Source organism: Cibotium barometz, chromosome 1 (assembly GCF_041138505.1).
Source record: "Cibotium barometz isolate CiBa-2024 chromosome 1, ASM4113850v1, whole genome shotgun sequence".
In the NCBI taxonomy this organism is placed as follows: Eukaryota; Viridiplantae; Streptophyta; class Polypodiopsida; order Cyatheales; family Cibotiaceae; genus Cibotium; species Cibotium barometz.
The window spans coordinates 18,317,451-18,341,536 of NC_141046.1; the positions used below are offsets into that span (position 1 = coordinate 18,317,451).

Here is a 24,086-nt window from a genome sequence, read left to right on the forward strand (position 1 = left end):
ACAAGAGGGTCTATGGATATACTTTTGTTACAGGAACATAAATTGGATAGATCTCAGTGTGGCAAAACTGGTAAGATGCTTTCTCGCCACACCTTCTGATCCTCGGCTGTTGGGACTAGAGGGGGTGTTTGCATTTCAGTGGCAGCATCTGTTATGCCTCATGTTATTGGGCACAATGTTATCATCCCTGCTAGAGCGAGTGGATCTTGATCATGCATGAGGGTCAGAAATTGGGAACCTTGAATATTTATGCACCTAACGTAGGTGAAAGGGTGGCCTTTTGGGACACCATTACAAATGTCATTCCCCAGGTTGATCATTGGATAGTGGGAGGAGACTTCAATATGGTTGAAAAACCTTCTGACAAGAAGGGTGGACGCGAAGGGGGTTTACACCCTTTGGAGCGAGCCTCATGGGAGAGGTTCAGGCTCTCTTTCTTTGGCAGGGATTGCTGGACTGAGGATGACTTCTAGAGAAGGCCAAATTCCCTATCTTTCTCTTGGCATAACCCGCAGGAGCGGGGTTGAGAGCATCTTTGCACGTCTGGACAGATTTTATGTGGATGATTGGTCCCTGGACAGAGGAGGCACCATTGCTATTATGCCTGGCACCACCAAATCCGATCATTGCCCCGTCGTTTTGTGTCTCAGGGAGCCTGGGGCTTGCTTGGCCTCTCCTCGTGTCCATATCCCTAACTCTCTTTATCTAGATGCTGACATCTCCCTTGAGATCAGAGAGAGATGGAGATTTTGTGATGGTCCTGATCCTCATCATAATATTGCGCTGGCTCTTGAGAGGACCAGCCATCATTATCATAGCGCTGCCTTGTCCAAGAAGAAGGAGGCTCTAGACAAGGAGAGAGCTATTAGGCGTAGGATTGCTGCTGTTCAGAGGGAACATGAAAAGCATCCACATGCGTCTTGGATTACAGACCTCTTGACCACAGTTAGAGCAGAGCTGCAGTCGGCCATGGATAGGAGGGCTGAGTTTGCGTTTCATGCGAATGAGGCTTTTTGGACTCGGATGGGTGGCAGATGCAACAAAGAGTTTTTTTCAGCGCATAGGCCTTTCCATAGCAGGGATTTTGTGAGGTATTTGTAGGATTCACAGGGTGAGGTTCAGATTGAGCCTGACAAGGTAAGGGGTATTACTTCAGATTCTCTGGGCTCGCTCTGGGAGACCCTATGCCCCACAGTGCTGGCTTGGAAGAGGTTTCAGAGCCTTACCGAGGTGCAGAGATTGGATATCACGCAGCATTTGAGAGGTTCTAGCCGGAGGATTGCACAGATTGATGCAGCCATTCCCAACCACTGGATTATTGGATCTTTTTTGGAAGGTCGTCATCATTCTTGGTTTGAGGTTTTCTCTGGGACAGTTGTTCCTCTTTAGGTTATGGGTATCTCCTTGCCTAGGGAGGATGATGTACCGGTCTTTTCTTCTGTACAGAATGGATGGCAACTAGAGAGATGTGATGTGTAGGACCTTATTGAGGCCCCCCAGATTCGTCCAGTGAGAGTTGTTGGCAGGTTAGGGAAGCACGTCTTTGTTGATCCACCCCCGCCCCCCCCCCCCTAGGGATGATCACAAAGAGTGTTAGCCTGTGGTTGTATGGTGGCTGCCCTATCTGACATTTGCCTTGGGACCCGGTGAGTGGGAGTGGAAGGATGCTTGTAATCCTTTGAAAAGCATTGCTTTTTTCAATTATACGGTGCGGAATGCCAGACATCTTATCTTGGGACACATTCAGAGTGTCCCTACTCTTAGAACCCATTGGGAGTCTTACGGCATTTCGATTGACATTCAAAGGGCATTTTGGCGGAGATTGTGGCACTCTTATAGGAAGCCACAGATTTCCTCCTTTATCTGGGTTTCCCTTCATGGTGGTCTAGCCACCAATCAGTGGAGGTCTGTTATACTGGTGCTTGCCTAGCATGCCCTAGATGTGCAGGAGTTTCGGAGTCAGTTTACCATTGTTTATGGGAATGCAGGGAAGCACAGAGGGTTTGGTCTGCGATTGCACACCTCTTTGATAGGATTAAGAGGGATGCTATCATTTCTTTTGGTTCTATCATTTGGTTGACACAGTCTGGGCCTCAGCTGAGGTTCGAGGGGACTAACAGGAGCTTGGCCATTATGGTTAGGCAAGGAGTTGCTCGGCAGTGTTGTCTTCAGGATTTGCCACTTTCACACTTTGTCCCTCCGGCACGAAGGTTAGACAGTTCTTGGGAGATTATTGCTAGCATCTCAGCCTGTAATATCTGGAAGGCTAGATGCACTGAGGCCATTGAGGGTACTCCCGTTCTTGTTTCTCAGTGTCTTTGCAGGATTTGGAGTGATATTATTCAAACCATTATGGCTACCTCGGCCAGAATCCAGGGATCTTTGAGGGCTGCGGAGAGGAAGCGCGCATAGTTTATGAGAGAGTGGGACATTGGTATCTTTTTCACAATCTCTCATTCGGGACCCTATTGGCAGCACAGGGCTCCTGATTGGTTGAGATCTACGCCTTGCTTGGTGTGAAATCTCCATTTTGTAAAATTTTTCATACTTAATATAAGTCTCCTTTCTGAAAGAAAAAAAGAGTGATCTTCCCCAATAGAGAAGGTGAGTAAGGCAGAGCTCTCAAGACTCTTTTGCACCATGAACTGCTAGGGGTATATCATGCCTGGTGAAAACTCCTAGCCATTGTGGGGCAGGAGGGTCTGGTATCGCAGAGCCAGCCACTCCGAAGGGATGGAAGAGTCGATGTCGCGGCTAAGTCTGTCTCTTCCCCGGATCCCAGGGGTATATCATGCCTGGTGAAAACTCCTAGCCATTGTGGGGCAGGAGGGTCTGGTATCGCAGAGCCAGCCACTCCGAAGGGATGGAAGAGTTGATGTCGCGGGCTAAGTCTGTCTCTTCCCCGGATCCCAGTAAGGCCCCTCTCCTGGGCCTATGGGGGCAACTGTCTCAATGTAAGCCAATCACCAAGTGACCTAGCGGGGCCCATGCTCAAAGCTCCTCACGATACGTGCAGACGAGCTTCAAGCATGTGACCACTAGGCAGACAGACCATGGGGTTCCACATCAAAGGTTGTCAGAGTTGCTCCTCGGAGGCTACTAGGGTAGACTTGCTGAAGGGCCGGCCCGAGATGTTCCCAAGCACGCAAGAGACTAGCTGCAAATCTGTCCTCAAATGTTGGGCTAAAGCCATGTGCCCACATCTCTATGAAAATCCATCTCGTACTCTGAGAACAAGGGCCTTCCGGGATCGGGGTGTGGGCGGAGATCCGAGCCAAGAGGAAGTCCTTCCAAATCTTGCCACCCGAAAGAAGACCTCAATCGACTTGCCCATCAAGACAAGGCTTTGAATGGGGGGGTCGATGATGCCCAGGAACCCTCTCCGTCGCAACTGAATGATCACTATCCAGGCCACTTTGGCCCGGGCAGGTCTCCCGTCACTACCAACCCATGGAAAGTTCCGAATCAAATGCTGAACCTGACAAATACAAGCTTGGGAGAAAGACCAGCACGAGGTGATGTACCACATGGTGGCGAGAAGAACCTGGTTCGCCGCCTTAACCCGGCCAACTAAGGAAAGCGTGACAGAACTCCAGTATAGTAGCTTCTTCCGCGTGCTCAAGAAGAGGCGGGGCTAGCCGCTACTTAGGAGAGATGTCAATGCCAACCTGGCACCCAAGATAACGAACTGGAGTGTCCCTTGGGACCCACCGAAAAGCCTCAACTGGACGCCAAGTTGGGGTAGGCAATAAGCCAACCCAAAATCCACACGACTTGTGCTAGTTGATATGTGCTCCGAATGCACGACAGAAAATCTTAGTGGCCTCGGCGAATCTTTGGAGGTTTCCCTCGTCCCCCAACAATTATGTTACGTGTCATCGGCAAACTCAAACTCAAGCAGCAGCTCCGGGTGTGCAAATGTATGTCCTACCTCCAAGGGTCATCCAAGGAGAATAATCGGTGCGTGATCGGAGAGAAGCAGTGCTAGCCAAAATACCAATCATGCCACTGCGACCACAGTGACAATGGTACCTGAGTTGATCACACTACTGGCAATAGCTACTCATTGACGGAAATGCATACTCCACCCTGTGTCCCGGAGGGGCCAAAAGAGTGGGACCAAAAGGTGTGACTCCTCCCCTGCAAGATCTTCCCGCATCCCTCTGAAAGATGGTGTGCTTGAATGGAGAGAATGTCAATGGTTCCACCAATCGCTGCTCTATGGAGCTCCTCTAAGGACACGACACCTTTGAAAGCACTCTGGGCCCCCCAACCCCTGGATGTTCCATGAGACAATCCGCATAACTAAGAGTGGTGGGTAGTGGAACTGTTTGAATTGCCCTCCACTCAAAGAGTCTTGGGCATGGGTTTTGATGGAGAGTAATCACTGTTGGTCTTGGGACGAAGCCGCACAAGAGGGAACGAATCTTGGCCTCCATGTGCAACCACTCTTTTCGAGCTCTAGAGTATGCATACTTTGGACTCCACATATCACAGTGCAGGTATCTATAGAAGGGGGGAAGTGGCACTACCACTGAAACATTAAGAAACACAAAACGCACACCTCCAGGATGAAGGACACCATCTCCCCTGCCTGGTCCACTTACACCATGCTCCAGTCCGTCCCCTGTGCTGCACTCAGTGGGAAGGAGAAGATCATTGTGCCACTCTCTGGGGTGGACAGTCTGGAGTGATATAGCACCATAGATATGCAAATGGGAGCCACGGTCTCCTTGAACATGCCAGTGCCTTCGACGGGGAGGCATCGGAAGAAACTGTAATCAATTGGCTGCCCCAGCACCCGGGGGGAGGGCTGGGAACTCGGGAGCCAAAGCCCGCACCGGAGAGGCAACGATGGTCATCTCTACCAGCTCCAAAAAATGATGGATCAAATGGCAGACTAAGCTGGCCAGCTATCTCCGCTTTGGGTCTGGCGCAACTCGGGGCGGCGGGGGTACTACAACCTGAGCCGAGGAGCTATAGGGGAGAGAGTTAGAGCAAAAGGCAAGAGAGGGGGGAGGGTGGTGGGATGGAGGGTGAGGGATGGGCAAGGGCTGTGAAGGGGGGATAGGGGGAGAAGGGTTCACTTGGGGGCGGGGGGTGGGGGGTGGGGGCAAGGGGGGGTTCCTTGAAGGTACAGAGGGGGGCCCATCACCGTCGGGGGTTGCTGAGGTAAATGCTTGAAATGGTTCTCTGACACAACCGTATCCTCCTGGACCCTGCTAGCTGGAGGCTGGCACGCCTGTTTGACGCTATTCTGCTCACGAAGTTGGCCGGTGGTTCCGCCTCGGGCCAGTGGTCTGCCCCTCTCCTGCGCTGGTCTCAACCAAGGTCGCGTCCTGGTGCTCTGGTACCTCGGGCCTCAGTCCTGCCCGCCCCCCTAGGAAGGTCTAAGCTGGGGCCGAGGGGGGGGGGCCGAGGGGGGGCTACTGGAGACGGCCACCTGGACTGCCGACGCCGGCACATGAAACATTGTCCTAGGAGACTGGAGTACTCAACTCTCTGCAAAATAGGGTTCCCCCATAGACTAGGGAGTGAAATGGTGTGAGGTACTAACTCCGGGGAGGCAATGCAGATACGAAGGGATGGAATCCCAGCCGTCCGTGCTAGAACGGAAGCGGCGGTTTTTTTTTTTTTTTTTGGGGGGGGGAGGGGGGGGAGGGGGGGAGGTTCCATCACTCTTCTGATAGCACCAGCTATCACGAGGAGGGGAGGAAGGTATTCCTTCTAAGACCTGGAAAGCAGACTGTCACAGGAAAGCTCACAGGAAAGCCTGAGACGCCAACCAAAGGATCCGATGTTGGGTCAGAGGGTAAGAGAGGGGGGGGGGGCAGCTAAACGGGAGAAAGAAAGAAAGGAAGATATATTAAGCGTCTACTAAAGACCCAATGGGCCTATGAGACCAAAGTGATACAATAATGTCCATGGCATATCTCATCATGGAATGGAAAATAAAACAGAAAGAAAACTTAAACATAGCTATCTCACTGGGGTGATACAAAACTGACCATGGAAACTCATCATGGAATACTAAGAACATAGAAACATGAGAGCACCATCAGCTCCGAGTAGATGGTATACCACTCTCCAAAATATCAAGCATGGGGCTAATGAGTATGGTCGAGAGAGAGGTAGAGTCAAATGTGAGGAGGGAGGGGGTGGGGGGGGCGCAGGCGGGTAGCGAAGGAGGCGGTCGGTGGCCAGGAGGAGAGGCGAGAGGGGGGTGCGAAGGAAGGGGTTGTGGCACAAGCGAAGAACTGGGGGGAGTTGAGCAAGGGCAATGAAGGGGGGAGGGGGCCTGCACACAGGCGATGCACCGGGCGGGGGGGGGGGGGGGGGGGGGGGGGTGGGTGTTGGTTTGCACACAAGCGGAGAAGGGGGGAGAGGGGCGGGGGGAGGTGGAGTGTGCAGAGGGCTAGGCGGTGGGAAATGCAGGTGTGCAGGGGGAAGCACACTCACTCAAAGGGATGCGTTCTGTGTGCATGTATTATACGAGTACATTGGATTCTCTACTCTTGTCCTCAAAATTTTAGATATGAATCCATCAGAACTTTGCTGTGAAAGGTAATCAGAAAGTACATGTCCTAACTTTGCCAACAAAAATAAACTATCATGCATATTTTTTGCCACTGGAAGCTACCTATCACCACATGGATGCAGAACCAGACCTTCCCATTTTTTGTTCTCTTCTCGCCATAATGTTGGATGGCTGTAACTGGATCTGAACATTCTCGACTATACAATAAATACGCACAGATCATCAATCCAGTCCTACCCTGTAGGAACATGCAAGTGTCACAAACCACTATCAACATTTAACCACATTTTATGAAACACTAAAAGAATCTTACAAATTGAAGGTTTCACCAAATGTACATTTGGAATATACATACATGCGCGTGCACACACATACATACATGTACATAAATAAAAAAATGTGTTTGTGTGTGTGTTTCGTACATTCATATGAACACACATATATGCACACACTTTTTTTAAAAGTTAAAATAAAGCTTCTATTATGGAAAAATATTACAAGGAGTTAAACCCAAGGTGGGATTAACTCAGAAACAACTCAAACTGGGCAAGAGAAATCTGCTCCATTCGAAGGCTGTCATGGAGTGACTGTCTAAGATGCACTTTGAAAAAGGGATAAGGATCAAAGTCTGACTGATTGAACATGGTAGCATTGCACATTTTCCATATTGTCCAAAGTGCCCAAAATCTAACCCGAGAAAAGAATGTAGAGTTATCCTGGAATCCCGGATTGCCCACACCAAAAAGCCAAAATTTCTTGGAGCATCCTCTATGAGGGAAACGAGCAGCCAGATCATCAGCTAGACGTGCCAAGAACTGTCATATATGAGCACACACACATACAAACATACATACACATAAATGCATGAGTACACTTGCATGCGTGTGTGCTTGTTCGTGCACCCGCCTGTAGAACCTTAGTTTATTTTCCACAAATTCACGAGTTGACCAAATCTGCCTTGCCTAATCTTCCTTATCCTTTCAGAAAGACCAAAACTTGCATGAATCATCACAAGCATGATTATTTATTGGATGCACAAAAATGATTGCAGCAAATTCTCTGTATTTTAGAAAGTCTTTAACAGCCTCTTGTGCAAACACTTGCCTTCCCTGCTTTGCAATGCACAACTATGACATTATTTGGGTCTGCCACAAGCCAATCGTACTGCAAAAAAAAAAAGACGGTCATTCTCATGATTGCAATCATAGCCTAGAATCTGCTTCTATAACACATTCATGCAGTTATCTTCTTAATCCACTAAGATTTTATTTATTTATTTTTTGCAAAAAAGAGACTACTATTATCTATTAAGTAAGAAAGAACAAACACAAAATCATGGCTAATCCAATAAAATTTGGGCATAGAATCTGAGGGAAAAACCTCTCACAAGATGGAAGGGTGGGATCAAGCCTCAAGGTCTAAGCCTAGCCGTATACATGTGGTGAAAATCTCCACTTTTACATGTCAAATCTCCACATCCATGTATATTTAATCCTAGCCCTCCATGCATGTAAAATATCAACCATTCACAACCTCCACCCTTGTTCTTTTTAAAACCTCTTCCCTCCATGTAACATTAATCCTAGCCCTCTAGTCATTTTAATCTTAGCCCTATACTCGTATACACTCTTCACCTTACATGTGGGAAAGACATAGTCACAAGGAATGGGCATTTTTAGACTCGGGAATGATGGGGATGGCAGCATCTTCCCATTCCCATTCCTGTCCCATGTCACTCTATAGTCATAGGGAATGGCCATTCTCAATCTTTTCCGTCCCCGTTCCCTGTCCCCATTTTGTGTCCCATGTGACTATGGGGAAAGATCCTCACCCATGTCAATAAATGGCGCATTTGGTTCAGACCCAAAACTGAGCAGTACAATCAAAGCATGCCAAGCACAACATGGTATAGTGCAGCTAAGTGCTGCCTTTGAGCTACGTGAACCAAGTGGTTTTCATCTTTCATCATCCTGCAACTAGGCCACATTAACCTAGTAAAAGGAAGTATCGCTTTATACATATAGGGAAGTTTGGGTTAAAAGCCAGAGAAAAAATAAATGGACGGATTCCCAATAGCTCCCCTTTGACAAGATAACACCACTTCATCAGAAACAAGAAAGAATACTTCGGCACATGGACTGCTAGATATGTAAAATTACTATTTTTCCAAATATACAAGCTGCAAACATTATTATTTAAAATGTAGACCTTAATTTGGTTATAATGGGTTCATTTCATCTAGATCATTAGTGGCATAGGACCAGACAGATGGCATGAGCTGCAGCAGTGAGATGCTCAACTGCTCATGAGGACATTACCGCACGCTCGCAGAAATAGAACATTATTTCTGTGGGAGCAGGATTGTGATCTGAAAATGGTATCCACTCCACTGCAGAAATAAAAGAAAAAACCACATTCAGCATAAAATTACCTTTTTACTCTTCCTCCAAACACTACAAAAATAAATTTCGGAAAAAGTCATATAAATGTCTACGCATGCACGCACGCGCGCGCGCGCGCGAGAGAGAGAGAGAGAGAGAGAGAGAGAGAGAGAGAGAGAGAGATTTTATTAACGTCTTCCAAAAGACCGAACTCCGCCTATGAGCCAAATCAGTGTACCTGTGTGGGGTATCCTTTGTCATCCCAACAAAATGAAAAAGTAATGAACTAAAAAGCTGAATCTGGGTGTGCAATAAGTACAATGAGTGGAGGAGGGGATGGAGCTCTACTACTAGGAGAATACAAAGCTATATGCATGGAGTATACAATCATGATATGCAACCTAGCTAGCTCCATCCTGTACCATACTGGAGGTATAAAATCGTATACATCAATGAAGGGGGTGTCCACAGCTCCCTGAAGAACATGCCTGGGTCTGCTCTGAAGCGAGCCAGTCACTCCGCACCCTCTCTCTAAAACCGAGCTCTGATCTCTGTCATCTCTCTGGTATAGGCGTGGTGTCCGAAAGCCAGGTGTCCTCTGTCTCCTGCGGGCTCTGAGTGTCTCTGCTCTGTGGAGAGTATTTCCCTGCTGTGTAGGGGCTGGATCTCTGAAAAAATGTAGTAATCTGTGTCTGTCGTCCCCCCTCTGGAGCTGTCTGAGCCTGTAATGATCTCTCTCTGTGACGCTGTATGTCTAGAATGAATCCCCCCAGTATGCGCTGGTCTGCTACCTCAAAGATCTGGCGTAGGGAATGTGGCTCTCTAAATAAAATGGGATATCTCTCTCTGATGGCTGTATATGCTCTGCATCTGCATACATAATGCTCCTCACTCTCTACCAGTCTCAATCTCCAATCGATGTGATGAGACTCTAAGCTGACCAATAGCTACTCGGGAGCCGTGTGGTAAAAAGCCCTCCATGTATCTAGGCCTCTATATAAATCCATCATCAGTGATACTCCTGAAGTGATCTCTGTAGTATAGCATCTTCGGTGGAAGAGGCTGTGTAGGCGATATCCATGTCTCTTGTGTATAGAGCGGCCATAGGTCCTGTCTCAATACTCTGTTCCTCTCACTATGAGAGAGACGGATATGTGGTGCATCCCTGTCATACTGGAATGGTGGTAGATGATCCATGTCTAGGCCATGCTGTGAGAACCAATGTGTGACCTGTGCATACCATGATCCTCTGTCTCCTGCCTCAGCCAGCTATCTAGATGCCTCAAAAGCTCTGTATGACAATCTGTCCTGTGGCATCTCTCTGAATCTGTCTAGCAGGCATATAGTCTGGAATATGGCCTCTACCATCATAGGAGGCGTAGGAAACTCCTGCTCGGATAATGTCATGAGGTACTGACGGTTTGCTGCGTATCATGCGTGCCATCATGAGGACCTGTGGTCTCTCTATCTGTGTCCACCAATGGGTAGCAAGGCCTAGCGCCATACCGCTGCTCCATACATCAGTGCCGGTGTGACTAATGTGTCAAATAGCCACCCTTCGTCCGGGGCTCCTGAAAATGCACCTGAAGGCACTGTCTTTCTAGCATAGCCAATGCTGCATATCCCCGTGTCAATCTAGCTCTGGTTGCTGAATCCATGGTGAAGCGCGTGGTTGCTGCAGAGAAGGTATCCCCTAGGTACACGTATGATGTCACCACCTCCACCTGGCATCCTACGAGATTGAATGATAGTTGACTCCTGCCCTGTCTCGATGTATGAAAGACCATAACCTTGGTTCTCCCAAGGTTCACACAGTAAGACCCCTCTCTGTGCAGAAATCATCGAGTGCATGTAGATGCTGTTGTAGACCTCCTGGAGACTTAGACACTAATACAATATCATCAGCATAAAGCATAATATGTACTGAGGTACCTGCTAGATCAACTCCATCTCCGCCTCCCCAAGTAATGAAGTCAGCCACCTCATCAATGTATAACCCAAATAGCGTGGGGGAAAGTGGACATCCTTGCTTCACACCAATGGTGCTAGCAATAGTCTCGGACATACCTCCTAGGCATTTGACTCGCCCAAAAACCTGCTCATATAATGCATAGATGCCCCATGTCATATCTCCTGGTATGCCAAGAGACTGCAGGCACTGAAAGAGCCTCTCTCGTGGTACTGTGTCAAATGCCTTGCGGAAATCCACAAAGCAGCAATAGAGCTTTCTCTTCCTCACTCTCGCCTAATCAATCATACATCTCAAAGTGAATACATGGAGAGTCGTGGAGAAAGCTCTCCTGAAGCCTGCCTGCTCTGATGAGCGTAAACTTGCTCGCTCAGCATATAAGCTAAGCTCTTGCTCCAACACTGCACCAGAGTTTGGCCAACACGTGGCCAACCATAACCGTCCTGTAGTTGCTCGAATCGAGCATATCCCCTGTTTTGTGGATCGGCACAATGGTGTGCATCGTCCACTCCGCAGGCAAACCCTCTGCTAGTGCCCTGTTAAACAGGTGTGCAATAAAAGGAGCCAAAGAATCTACTGCATATATGAGATGCTTACCTTGTAGGCCCATATGGTCGGCGGCCCGTCCATGTTGTAGGCGGCGGATAGCTTCCTTTACCATCGAGTGGGTAAAGAAGCCAGCTGTGGTAGGTCGAGGCTCCTGTGGTGGCTGAGATATAGGTGGCTGTTGTGGGGCGTGGTATAGGCCCTCTGCATATGTGTGCCATGTCTGTGGGTCTGCAATGGGTGCCGGTGTCCGGGGCTCTCTGAAGTAGTGCCGCCATGAGATAGGGCTATCTCTACTCGTGAAGAAATGGAAGATCTCTAGCTCCTGTATCTCTGCGAAGGCCCGCCTTTTGCGGCGAGTAAGTCTCCTCATCTGTCACCTCGACTCCTGCTCTGTGATGGCTCCCAAGGCTCTCTGTATGCGGAGCCGTGAGTATAGGGCTCTGCACTCATCATCATACCATCTGTTCTAGGGCATAGTCCCAGATCTCGCAGGCTCTCCTGAGTGGACACGATGTGGGAAGCTCTGTAATGCAGCCGTGTGTAGGAGTGATGCCAACTGGGCTGTAATGGTATCCATAGGTGCCAGGGGATCCATGAGTAGGAGCCCATCCTCTACACTGCCAGTGTATATGTCTGCCATGTCATGTGTGAAGTAGATGGTAGTGTGTGGCGTCGGTATGTGGAGGCTCGTGATACTGGCGATCCGGCTAGTGAAAATGCCAAGTATCTATGATCTGCCCCAATAGAACGAGGTGGGATGGAGAATGAGGTGACAAGCTGTGATGCCTCCAAAGACCCCATAATGTAGTCTACCACCGTGCCTCCGGTCCGTGTATGACCCCCATGTGGGAAGCATGTCAGCCCTCCTGATCCCGGCCACTGTAGCATCCCGTTATAAATAACGAGACGATGCCTGGCTCCCAACTCTAGTAAGTGGTTCCCATAATGTCCTCTGTTTGGTCCAGTGTCCTCTGATGCCCGACTAGCCCCTATCTCCTCTGGATCCACAGGGTGGAGGATCTCCATGTCATCATAGTCATACACCTCACACTGTCTGCACTGTGTGTGGGCATTGAAGTCACTCGTAAGAAATTCTTCCCCTAGTGTAGAATAATGCATAATCTCCTCTGACAGACAAGTGTATGGCGAGGCTTCTATCTCCTCCTCCTGTGGCATGTATTCTGTAATGACATAGGAGGATCCTGATGGAGGAAAGTAACACAGGGCTATGTATATAACCCTGTCCTGTGAGAGCTGTAAGCTGATCCACATGTATCTGTCCTCTGGATCCTGTGCTACCACTCTCAGTCTCCCCTGTAGCTCCCGTCAAATAGAACTGCTACTCCCCCCGACCCTCTCGAGGTACCCTGGCGTGTGGTCCTCCTGTATGCTGACTCCCACTGGAATCCCTCTACTCGAGGTAGCCCTCTCTCTGGGCTCTGATGTGTCTCTGTCAAAAGTATGATGTCTCTCGCCACCATAACATGCTCGAGTCGTCTAGGCTGCACCCATAGTGAAACATTACAGTTCCATACTGCCATGTGTATCTCTGTGAGAGAAATGAAATGAAATGTTATATTAACGTCTTCAAAAGGCCACAGTGACCTATGAGACCAAAGTTACAACCATGTGACATCTGATACACTGTCTGAAAAAGAAAAGAAAGAACTGAAGGTAAGTATCTAGCCCCACAATACATCAGTAGGGGGCATCCGGAAGCAGCAACTAGGGAGAGTGGGAAGCTAATGCTACTAGTCAAAATGGGGTACATGAGTACATGGATACATGGATACATGAATACATGAATATGGGGGAGTACAAAAGTGACAGTGAGTACAACAGTATATGGCTGGAGTCGTAATCATCCTAGGAGCTCTAGCATGGGTCTCTACCGGATGGCCTGGATATCTGCCATAGTGAGATGCCTAGTCGGACGAGCCCGATGCCTCGCAATGATGCTCTGAATCCTCCGGTGTAGGCACCGTCTCCGATGTGAGGATCCGCGAACCCTCGGGCGTCTAGATCTGCCCAACTGGATAGCTCTCTCAACTAGAGTCCCACGGGGTGCCCACTGCTGGGCTGTCGGCTGCGTGTCCTCCCGGGTAGTCCCTCTAAAGAAGTCAGTAATCTGTCTCTGTGTGGACTCCCTGCCAGTCGGGCGTCTGCTCCTGATAATGGACTCTCTGAGCCTGCGGATCTCCAAGAGATAAAAACCCAAGCATCGTTGATCACAATAGTCCATGACTCTAGCCAGTGGTCCAAATCTCTCTCTGAAAAGGCAATGGTAGCGCCCTCGAATCTCATAATATGCTGTGCAGCGACAGATGTAGTGCTCCTCCGTCTCTGGCTCTATCCAACAAATCTGATAAATCCTGTCCCCTAGAGGTATGCCTCTAAATCTGCCTGTCTCTATCTCTAACTGATGTGAGGAGGTGCGGATCTGCCCAATGGCGCACCTCAATCCATGAGACAGATGGGTATCCATGTAGCTCGGTCTAAGTATAAAGCCATCCTCAGTGGTGCGGAGAAGATGGTCTCTATAGAAAGGCATCTTCGTCCCCAACTCCTGTGAGGGCTCTAGCCATGTCCTCCTAGTGTCCAACTGAATGAGGTCCTGTCTGATGACTCTACTAATCTCAGAATGTGTCAAGGTGAGAGAGGGTGCCTCAAGAGAGTACTAGAAGGGTGGAAGTCTGTCTAAACTGAACCCGTGGAGCTCAAACCAGGATGCTATCTGTGCATACCAACATGAAGTGTCTCCCTCCATGGATAGCTGATGAGAGGACTCTAAAGCAAGTCGTGCATACCGGTGTCGGGGAAGCTCCCAGGTGCTATGAATGAAGGACACTGATCTGGCAAGAGCCTCGACTACGATCGGTGGTGCTCCCATCTCGGCTCTAATAATCTCATGGGGTACTGAGGCCTTAGCCCGAATCATCCTGGAGATCATGGACACAAGTGGTCTCTCCATCGATCTCCATCCATCGTATGTGCATCCTGATCGACTGTGACGATCTAGGCTAGGCCCCCAGATCTGTACTCCATATAGCATAGCCGATGTGACCAGCGTGTCAAAAAGCCACAGCTTAGTGCGTGGCTCCTGAAACTGTACCTGTGAGCACATCCTCTCTAGACCTCCTAGTGCTACATATCCTCTAGTCAATCTGGCCTCTGCTGCCCCCCTCATGGAAAATGTGCGCCCAGTGAACACCACTCCAAGATATGTGTATGAGTCAACATACTCCACTGTCTCCTGCCCATATGTGAAAATAGGCGCTGATCTCCAAACCCACTGAGCTGTAGTGGTAAATACCATAACCTTGGTCTTACCAAGGTTAACTGAGAGCCCACTGTCTTGTGCATAAGCATGTAAAGTATCCAAGTGCCTCTGCATACCCTCTGGTGAGTTTGCTATAAGCACAATATCATCAGCATATAAGAGCAGAGGTATGCAAGTGCCAGCCAACTGGGCTCCTCTATCCCCTCGTGTCCCAATATAATCACATATCTCATCAATGTATAGTCCAAATAGGGTCCGAGAGAGCGGGCAGCCCTGTTTACCCCCTATAGTGGAGTGTACTGGCTGGGAGAGACCCTCTAAAGTCCGCACCTGCCCAACTACTGTCTCATAAAGTGCCATAATACCCCAAAGTCTTGCAGCCTGCGCATCAGATCTGGGCACTGTGTCAAAGGCCTTGAGGAAATCCACAAAGCCACAGTAGATCCTCCTCCCATGTGCTCTGCCCTCCTCAATGATAGCCCTGAGGGTAAAGATATGATCCAAAGTAGAGAATCTCCTCCTGAAACCGGCCCGTCCCTGAGCTCGGACCCCTTGTCTGTCTGCCCATCTGCTCAACTCCTGCTCAAGAATAGAGGCATATAGCTTGGCCAGCGAGTGACCAATCATAATGGTGTGGTAGTTAGTCCGCACGCTCGGATCTCCAGACTTGAGTACCGGCACAATCGTGGAAGTACTCCAAGTCCTAGGAAACCCCTCACACATGGCTCTATTAAACATGAGAGCTAGCAAGTCTACAATCATATCTCTAGAATGTATGAAATGCTCAGCTACAATGCCCTCATGATCCTGTGCCCTCCCTGTACGCAATCTGTTGATGGCCCTCCTCACCATCTTTGCTGTGAAGAAGGTAGAAGTGGCTGGACACCCGCTTGCTGAAGCTCCCGCCCCTCCCTGCTCGCGCTACCTGCACACCTACGCCCCCCCGCCTACCTGCTTGCTCGCCCCCTCGCGCCCCCCTCATTCCTCACGCCCCCCCTTGCCCCCCCCGCCTGCCCTCGCTTCTGCGCCCCCCTCCCTCGCTGTTCTGCCCGCCGCCTCACCTCTCCTTCGCGCCCCCCCTTCTTTTCGCGCCCACCTCCCCTCTGCAGCGCCCCGACCCCCCCCCCCTCCGCCAGCTCTTTCTCCCCCCCACCCCTCTTGCGCGCAGCTTCCCCCCCCTCCCCCCCCCCCCCCCCCCCCCCTAGGGCTACTCCTTCGCCGCCTCGCCCCCCCCTCCCTTTTCTTGCTGATTTCCGCCCCCAAGGGGGTTTTTCCTTTTTCTCCGGCCTTCGTCTTCCGCCTCTCTGTGTGCAGCTTGGTTCTTGTAGGATCTCCGCTTTCGCCTCGCCTTCGCCATAGCTTCAGACTCTGATGGAGGCTCCTCCTGCCCCGCCTCAGAGGGACTCCCCCGCAGCCCCCTCGCCCGCCCCTGAGGACACCCCCATCAGGCTTTCTCTTTTGCCAGAAGAGGAAGCGAGCCTCACTGCAGAGGTGGAACGCCTCCAGGCTCATTCCACCATCTGCCGTATAGTCGGCACTCGCCCTAGCAGAGGGGAGATCCGGGATCTTCTCCAGGTCCGCCTTCTTGCAGATGTGGCAAGATCCTGGACGTACAGCTACTGGGCCGTGGACATTACCAGATCGAGTTCAAGACCGCCCAGAGCGTGGCCGAGGTCCTAGCCATGAGTCCCCTTGACATCAGGGGTGCTCGGGCTTTCTTCAGACCTTGGCAGCATGGCTTTGACCCAGCAGCAGCCGAGCAGGGAGAGCGCCTTTTCCATGTTACAGTTTGCTTCCCTGGACTCCGCCGGGAGTATCTTCCGCTCCTCTCTAGGCTAGGAGCATTGGTGGGCTCGGTACTAGAGACTGGCCCCACAGCAGCTTCAGTGGTGGCTAGAGCAGCTGGGCTACCTTCGGTCAGAGTTTTGGTGTCTGACATCTCCTCCCTTCCTAAGGTCATTCAGCTACCTAGGATAGGGGGGGGATGGATTGATCAGAGAGTGGAGTTCTCGGGGCTCCCGAACCAGTGCTTCATTTGCAGGCAGGTCGGTCATCTGGCCAAGGCCTGCCCTCGCAGGAGACCCCGACCCTCACCACAGCAGCAGGCCCCTGATGGCCCGCCCATAGATGCGGCTCGGCAGGCAGCCTCCGGGACACCTGCTCAGGCCACAGAGACCTCGGAGTGGCAGCCTGGACAGGGGCGCCGCCGAGGGAGACAGCCACAGCAACACGCCCAGAGACCGCTGCAGCAGCAGCCACAGTCTCAGCATCACTGGGCTCCCGTGAGGAACAGCTTTGCTCCCCTCCAAGAGGAGACCCTTGCGACGACAGAGGACCAGGAGATGCCAGCACCCCCTCCTTCACCCCCCCCACCCCCGTCCCCCCCCACCGCCTCGCTTCCACCTTCGCCTCCTCCCGTCCCTGCTCCGGTTTCGGCAGCGGCTCCCTCTCCACCCCCCTCGCCCCCCCTCCTCCCCCCCGCCCGCCTCACCTCCCCGGGAGGCCCTGGCAGTCCCCTGGCGTTCACCTGCAGTCCGGAGAGCGCTGAGCACCGACCTCGCTCGAGCACCACACAGGAGACTTACCATGCCGATTCGGGTTCACGGATATCTATCCGCAGTTGGCTGAGCCGCCTCGGCACTAGACAGCGCTCGGAGGCTTTTGATTACGCCTTCACACGGCTTTTTGGAGCAGAGGGCCCCCATGAGCCAGCACCCATCAGAGTTCATGTAGTGATTCCTCCGGCCCGCGGGGAGGAGGCACTTGATTCAACGGTGGCCTTCTCGTTCCCTCTATGTGGCCCATGCGACCGGGAGTGGACTCTAGAGCTCGCTCTTAGCACTTTGAAGACTCAGGCAGTTGAGTTTTCTCATCATGTGAGCGATCTGGAGGTGACAGATGTGATAGGTTGACTATGGGAGTTGGCTCATTTTTTCTTGGATCCCGGGAGTGTGGATGCCTCAGGGATTCGTCATTTGGTCATTCGCATAGTGGCAGACTTAGCACGCGACCCTGGATATGTATGTAACGAGGTTGCTCTGTCTGAGCGGGAGGCAGTCGCCATGGGACACAGCCACTGGCGCCTGATCCGTGATTCTTGCAGTACACCGGGTGGGCAGATTTGCAGCCGCTCGGATGGGGACTATTCTCCATCCAAGCCGCTTGCGAAGGCCCGCCGTACGGCTGAGACAGCATCCACCTCAGCAGGTCATCCATGAGGATCATCTCATGGAATGTACAGGGCCTTGGCGGAGCACATTATATACGCTATCGTGGTTGCTTGAGGCAGGAGCTTCAGAGATGCCTAGTTGGTGGCAGGATTGATATTTTGATGATGCAGGAGCACCACTTGGGTGAGAGCAGGATCCGGAGATATGGTTCGGTGATGCCTGGTAGATGGGACACCTTTTGGTCTGCAGGGTTTGGTCCTTTGGGTGGACAGGGAGGAGTATGCATGGTCATTGCAGATGTATGGCGGCAGGCCATTGTGGATCGAGGGATCATTGTGCCTGGTAGAGCACAGTATGTCATTCTGAGGATGCATGATGAGCTAGTGGGCGTGCTCAACGTCTATGCGCCCAACCATGCTAGTGCCAGAGCAGAGTTCTGGACCCAGGTTACGGATGCATTGCCAGAGGCCGCACATTGGTGTGTCGGGGGTGACTTCAACATGCTTGAGGACCCGGCTGATAGAGTGGGAGGCAGTCATGTTACAGTGCACGGCACGGAGCTTGCAGCTTGGGAGCGATTTTGCATGTCACTGAGGATCACTGATGCATGGCAGCATGGGGCCTTCTCCCGCTCTCAGGACAGTCTTAGTTTCTCTCGGTCGGATCGCCGGCAGGGAGGGACTAATCTATCACGGATTGATCGCTTTTATGTGGGCGACTGGTTCGGGGAGAGAGGGGGCTCCGTTGGCATTCTCGCTGGCACCTCATTTTCAGATCATGCGCCAGTTATTTTGACGATTGAGGAGAGGACACGGGAGCCCAGCTTGCAGTTGAGGATCCCAGAGAGGGTACTTACAGATCCTAGTCTCGCAGAGGACATTGAGAGGATCTGGCATGATAGTCAGTGCTCTGACCAGGATGCAGCAGGCCAGTGTGCCCAGGGACTCATGGAGCTTAGCTCTTTTCTGCACGCTGCAGCTTTGACATGGCTGGGAGAGATTCGCGAGCGGGAGCAGCGGCGGCTGAGACGCAGCCTTGCTTCGCTTCAGCGCCTGCATGTGAGTGGGTGGCGTCCCAGCTGAGCCAGGCACGCCAGGAGGTTAGAGAGACAGAGGAGCAGAGACATGAGTTTTACTATCATCGCCAGGCCTCTCAGTGGACGCAGCTTGGGGATAGAGTGACTGGGGAGTTTTTTGAGATTACTGGACCCCGCCATGCTCGAGCAGGAGTCCGTCAGCTTGGGAGGCCGGACGGGTCTGTAGCTACTGAGCCCGGGGAGATCAGAGCCATTGCCACTGGGTTCTATAGAGCCACTGAGGCTCGGGATGCTTGCAGACATACGGTGTGGGCCTAGGTGCAGAGGAGGGTCACAGATCGTATGCGTACAGTCCTTGGTGCGCCTCTTTCAGAGGTTGAGCTTGCTGAGGCCTTGAGGGTCCTGCCGCGCCATAGTTGCCCAGGGGAGGATGGGGGCTGACGCCTGCCTTTTTTATGCGCTATTGGGACCTTTTGGGGCCAGGCCTCCGCAGGGGCTTTCAATATGTTTTGGACACTGGGGTGATGCCACAGAGCTTTTCAGAGGGCTTGATCTTTCTCATCCCCAAGGGGGAGGGAGTATCAAATGATATTCGGCATTGGAGACCTATTACGATCCTCAATACTGTCTACAAGGTCTTAGCAAAGGCCTTGAGTTTGAGGATCCAGCCCTTCCCGGGGGAGTTGATTCATGCTACCCAGACAGGATTCGTCAAGGAGCGTAGTATCCTTGACAACATTTTCACCTTCTGGGAGGCGACGGCCCGAGCTAGATTTCTTGGTGAGGACTTGGTCGTGATGCTTCTCGATTTTGAGAAGGCATACGATAGAGTCGATTGGGGTTTCTTAGAGGGCACTATGCTTCGCTTGGGCTTTGAGCCAGGTTGGATTAGAGGGGTGGCGGCTCTGTATTCCACAGCTCGCAGCCACGTGTTGATTGCAGGAGGACGGGGGCCGAGTTTTGAGCTGACCAGATCAGTCCGTCAGGGATGTCCCCTCGCCCCTTTTCTTTTTCTCTTCTTTGCGGAGGCTATGAGCATGTATTTGACGGCAGAGGAGGTTGGTTTGAGAGGACTCCAGCTCCCAGTTCGGGGGGAGGACCTGCTCGATGCTGAGTTTGCGGACGACACGGGCTTATTTTTGCATGGCCAGGAGGCCAATCTTCTTCGGGCACAGCAGTCGCTCCAGGTTTTTAGTGCAGCTTCAGGAGCTTTGATCAATTGGCGCAAGACAGTGGCCTTTTGGATCAGTAGCGCTCCCACTCCGCTTGGAGCCCGGACCCTGGCTTTAGATGGATTCCTCCTGGCACAGCAGTGCGGTATTTGGGATGCCAGATTGGACTAGATTTGTCACCTGAGCAGCAGATTGCCCCGCTTCTTCTGAGCATTCGGAAGAAGCTTTTGTATTGGAGTACAGCTCGACTATCCTTGGCCGGGAGGGTGGTGGTGGCAAATCAGGTGCTGTTAGCGACCATGTGGTACATTACGTCTTGCTGGATCTTCTCGAGCTCTTGCATCAGCCAGGTACAGAGGCTGATCAGGAACTTTCTTTGGTCTGGGCGGGACGGTCAGCCAACTCGGGCAAAGGTTGCATGGGCAATTATTACACTTCCGCAAGCTCAGGGAGGCTTGGGCATTATAGATCCAGTCGATCAGAGTAGAGCCTTATTGGGGAAGCTTATTGTTCGGGGGCTGCTTCCAGGCGCTCAGGCGCTGAGCCTTGGAAAGAGCTTCTCTTGCAGCGGCTGCAGGCTCCGGCTCCCCCAGTAGGTGGCACTTGGGCACCAGAGATTCGATGGATCTTCATAGAGATGAGGAGGACAGGCCTCAGTAGAGGATGGGAGGACAGATTTGCTTTGAGCATCCTGAGAGCTTGGGAGCTGCTGAGACCGGCGCTCTCTCAGCGACCTCCTTCTTGTGTTGAGGAGCGGGCCAGACAGCCGCTCATCTGGAGCCCAGCGGTTCGCACAGAGCAGGGTCATATGGTGGGTTCTCGGCCATGTCTAGCCTGGGGACCTTTGGCGGCAGGCCCAGCACGTAGCTTTGGAGACTGGCAGGCCTTCTGCAGTCTACCAGAGGAGATCCAAGTGGAGAGGCTGAGTCACTTCAGAGGGGGGTTGATTATGAGGGATGACATTCAGGAGGCACTCACAGAGGAGTGGTTCACGCCTATCGAGCTAGTGGCCCCACGGTGGATGGGAGCCTTTACACAGTTGGAGATCCTGATTTCTGTCAGAGCTTGCACTGAGGATGGCAGATGCCTCTACTATGAGATTCAGGATGAGGGCAGACTTCAGAGAGTGGAGGTGGAGTCGCCTTTGGTTGCAGAGTGCACCTTTCAGAGGATACGGGTAGTGGCCGCCGCTTCTCGGAAGTGGCATATTGACCCAGACCCTGCAGATGTGCTCCCGGATTGGCGCATATGGGCATATGCAGTGCGCCCCTTGGCCCCCGGCTACAGTGGGACCTTGGTGAGTACGAGTGGCACGATCCTTATGCATCCCTTGAGGCCACAAAGATTACCTTTTTTCAGTATACTGTTCGGTTGGGACGGCATATTTTGACGGCGAGGAGGATGGTCTCTCCAGCTGCAGTGGGGCACTGGTGGCTACAGGGACTCTCACAGGAGTTTCTGGAGGATTTTTGGGCCCGGCTCTGGGCTAGTCGACAGGCCCGTAGGATCTCGACTTTCCAGTGGCTGGTCGCCCCACAGGGGCTCAGCAGTTGGCACCTGGCTTGTCTACAACCGTCTTCCGGTGGCCTGCGTCCGATGCGGCCACCCTATGGAGACACAGAGACATTGCCTTTGGGACTGCCCTCAGGCGCAGCTGATTTGGCTGTGGATGCTGCGTATTCTGGCCCCCCTCTCTCCAGAGGGTACGTATACGTGGGGTGCCGCTGCTTGGTCGACTTCGTCAGGGCTTGCTATGGGCTATGAGACGGAGCAGGACAGCCAGGCCATCAGATTCATTAGGGGCCAGCCTCGCCTTGTTCCTTCACCGGATTTCTCGTCCGCCAGCTGGACACAGGAGAGAGATCTACGATGGGAGCTCCTCAGCAGCATCACCATCTGGTTCACCTGGAAGGCCCGGTGTTTCAGGGCCTGTGAGGGGAGATTGGAGCCACCAGCAGAGACTGTTCGGGGGATCTGGCAGGAGTTGATCCACACCTTGCGGGGACAGTACGACCGCATTCGGGGCGACTCGGATGAGGCGATCTTGCGGCGCCAGGCCTTTCACACCACCTGGCGCAGCGGCCCCTTCTATACCCTTCACGCGGGGTCCCCCTGCTGGCACTACAGGCCACCTGTTTGGCTTTCCCCCCCTCCTATTGTATGATATAGCCATTCAGTTCTTTGTACTGATACTTGTACTTTTCAGCACCTAGGGAGAGTCTCCCTAGCTGCCCTGCTATTTTCTCTGCTCTGTTTTTTCTTGTGAGCAGGAGAGGATCTTTTGTAGCCCTACGGGCGTTTTTTTATAACTAATGAAAGGATCTTTTCTCGGAAAAAAAAAAAAAAGAAGTGGGTGGACAAGGGTCTGGAGGGTTCGGTAGTGCTGCTCTGGTACTGTGTAGAGGGAGGCTGCATACTCGCCCCATGTATCTGGAGAGGTAATGGCCGGAGGCGGGGGGTGCTCTCTAAGCAATCTCCAGGCCTCCCCACAATCCTGACTCAAAAACAACTGATAGATGTCTCTCTCCAGCCGAGCTAAGAATGCTCTCTTCTTCCGCCGAATGAGGGATCGGAAGATGATGCGTGACTGTCTATATGTAGTAACGCCTGTGGCCACCTCTCTCTATAGCCGGGCTCTGAGCTCCCTACAGTCATCATCATACCAACTATTCTAGGGCATGCTCCCAGGACGTGGTCGTACTGTGGGCTGCGTGTGTGGGAAGGCCGTCGCTGCAGCTGTATGTAAAGCCTCTGTCAGGATCTGTGTGAGCTCTGCTAATGGCCTCTGTGGATCCTCTGCACTCAACAAGCTGTAGATCTCTGCGGTGTATACTCCATCAGTCTCTCTATAGAAGGTATATCTCGGGTGATAGGAGGACTGCCCAACCTGGTGGGTACTGTAGTGGAAATCCACCGTAAAGGAGAGAAGTGCATGATCCACTGTAACTCCGATGGGCCTGGGGCCAATCGCAAAATCCTGGATACTCGGGATGAAGGTTGGCGAGGCTAGAACATAATCCACTGTGCTGGTCCCATGTCTGTGTGGAAAGCAAGTAAAGCCACTGGCAAGTGGATACCTCCTTAGGCCATTTAAAATGGCCAGCCCATGTGCAGTCCCCCTCTCCAAGAGGTATCTCCCATACTCAGTACACTCCACCTCATCCTGTGATCTCCGGGTCAAACACATCTCCTCCGAAGTGTCAAAGAAGGAGGTCTGGTACTGAGCCGTTCGAGCATTGAAGTCCCCAAGTATGATAACATATCCCTCCCTGGAGAACTCCCATATGTCCTCATCTAGAATCATATGTGGAGAGAGAGTTATATTAATGTTTGTGGAAGACCCCAAAGGTCTCTGAGACCAGAAGTAATACAATGGTACCATGGATATACTGAGCCATGGAAGAACTGAAAAGGAAAAAACCAATGTGTGTATACATCCAGATAGCAGATGATTATCCTATGATTCCTCCTCAGCCAGTACCAATATCAGCGCAGAAAGAGGGTCAGCAGGCCTCTGTGATGAGAGCATGTTATGTCAGTGGAGAACCTCCCGGATCCATCTCTGTGTGGTGGAGGGTCCTGATGCTCTGGGTCGGGGGCGTTTGGCTCCTAGAATGGATCGAGCTCAAGGGTCTATGAGACCAGAGTAATACAATGAACCTTGAGAGCATTGAGTCATGGAAAAAAACTGAAAAAAGGAAACTAGCTAACAATGTTGTGGGAAGCCAGATGGCTAATACAAAATGTGTGACCATATGGAATGAATCTCAGGTAATGATGCCATCATCCCCAACACGGATCGGAGCTCTTCATGCCAACAGAGAATATCCTGGTCCTCGGATGGGTAAAAGGTTTGGGTGCTCAGGGGGTTGGGGGCATCTAGCCCTCAGAATGGATCTGGCTCTCTTTCTAGTGACCCCCTACAAAATGTGTCACCATATGCCATGAATATCAGCTAATGATGCCATCGTCCATCAACACAGATCGGACA

The 24,086-nt window shown here is 51.7% G+C and overlaps 1 protein-coding gene across 13 annotated transcripts in view; it reads right to left on the reverse strand.

The window, feature by feature from the left end:
* The window catches only part of LOC147641680 (uncharacterized), a 131,985-nt gene that overhangs the window by 38,894 nt on the left and 69,005 nt on the right, over window positions 1-24,086 (reverse strand). For 12 of the 13 annotated variants that reach the window (XR_015265889.1, XR_015265888.1, XR_015265884.1 and 9 more), the window contains exons 4-6: window positions 8,857-8,927; window positions 7,643-7,702; window positions 6,669-6,776 (exon numbers count right to left, since the gene is read on the reverse strand). Coding sequence is in view for 8 of the 13 variants with exons in the window: in XM_086798346.1 (XP_086654472.1) it covers window positions 6,669-6,776; window positions 7,643-7,702; window positions 8,857-8,927 (239 nt within the window). In the remaining 5 variants the exon portion in view is untranslated. The remainder of the gene's footprint in view (window positions 1-6,668; window positions 6,777-7,642; window positions 7,703-8,856; window positions 8,928-24,086) is intronic. The other variant, XM_086798352.1, reaches the window with a different exon arrangement.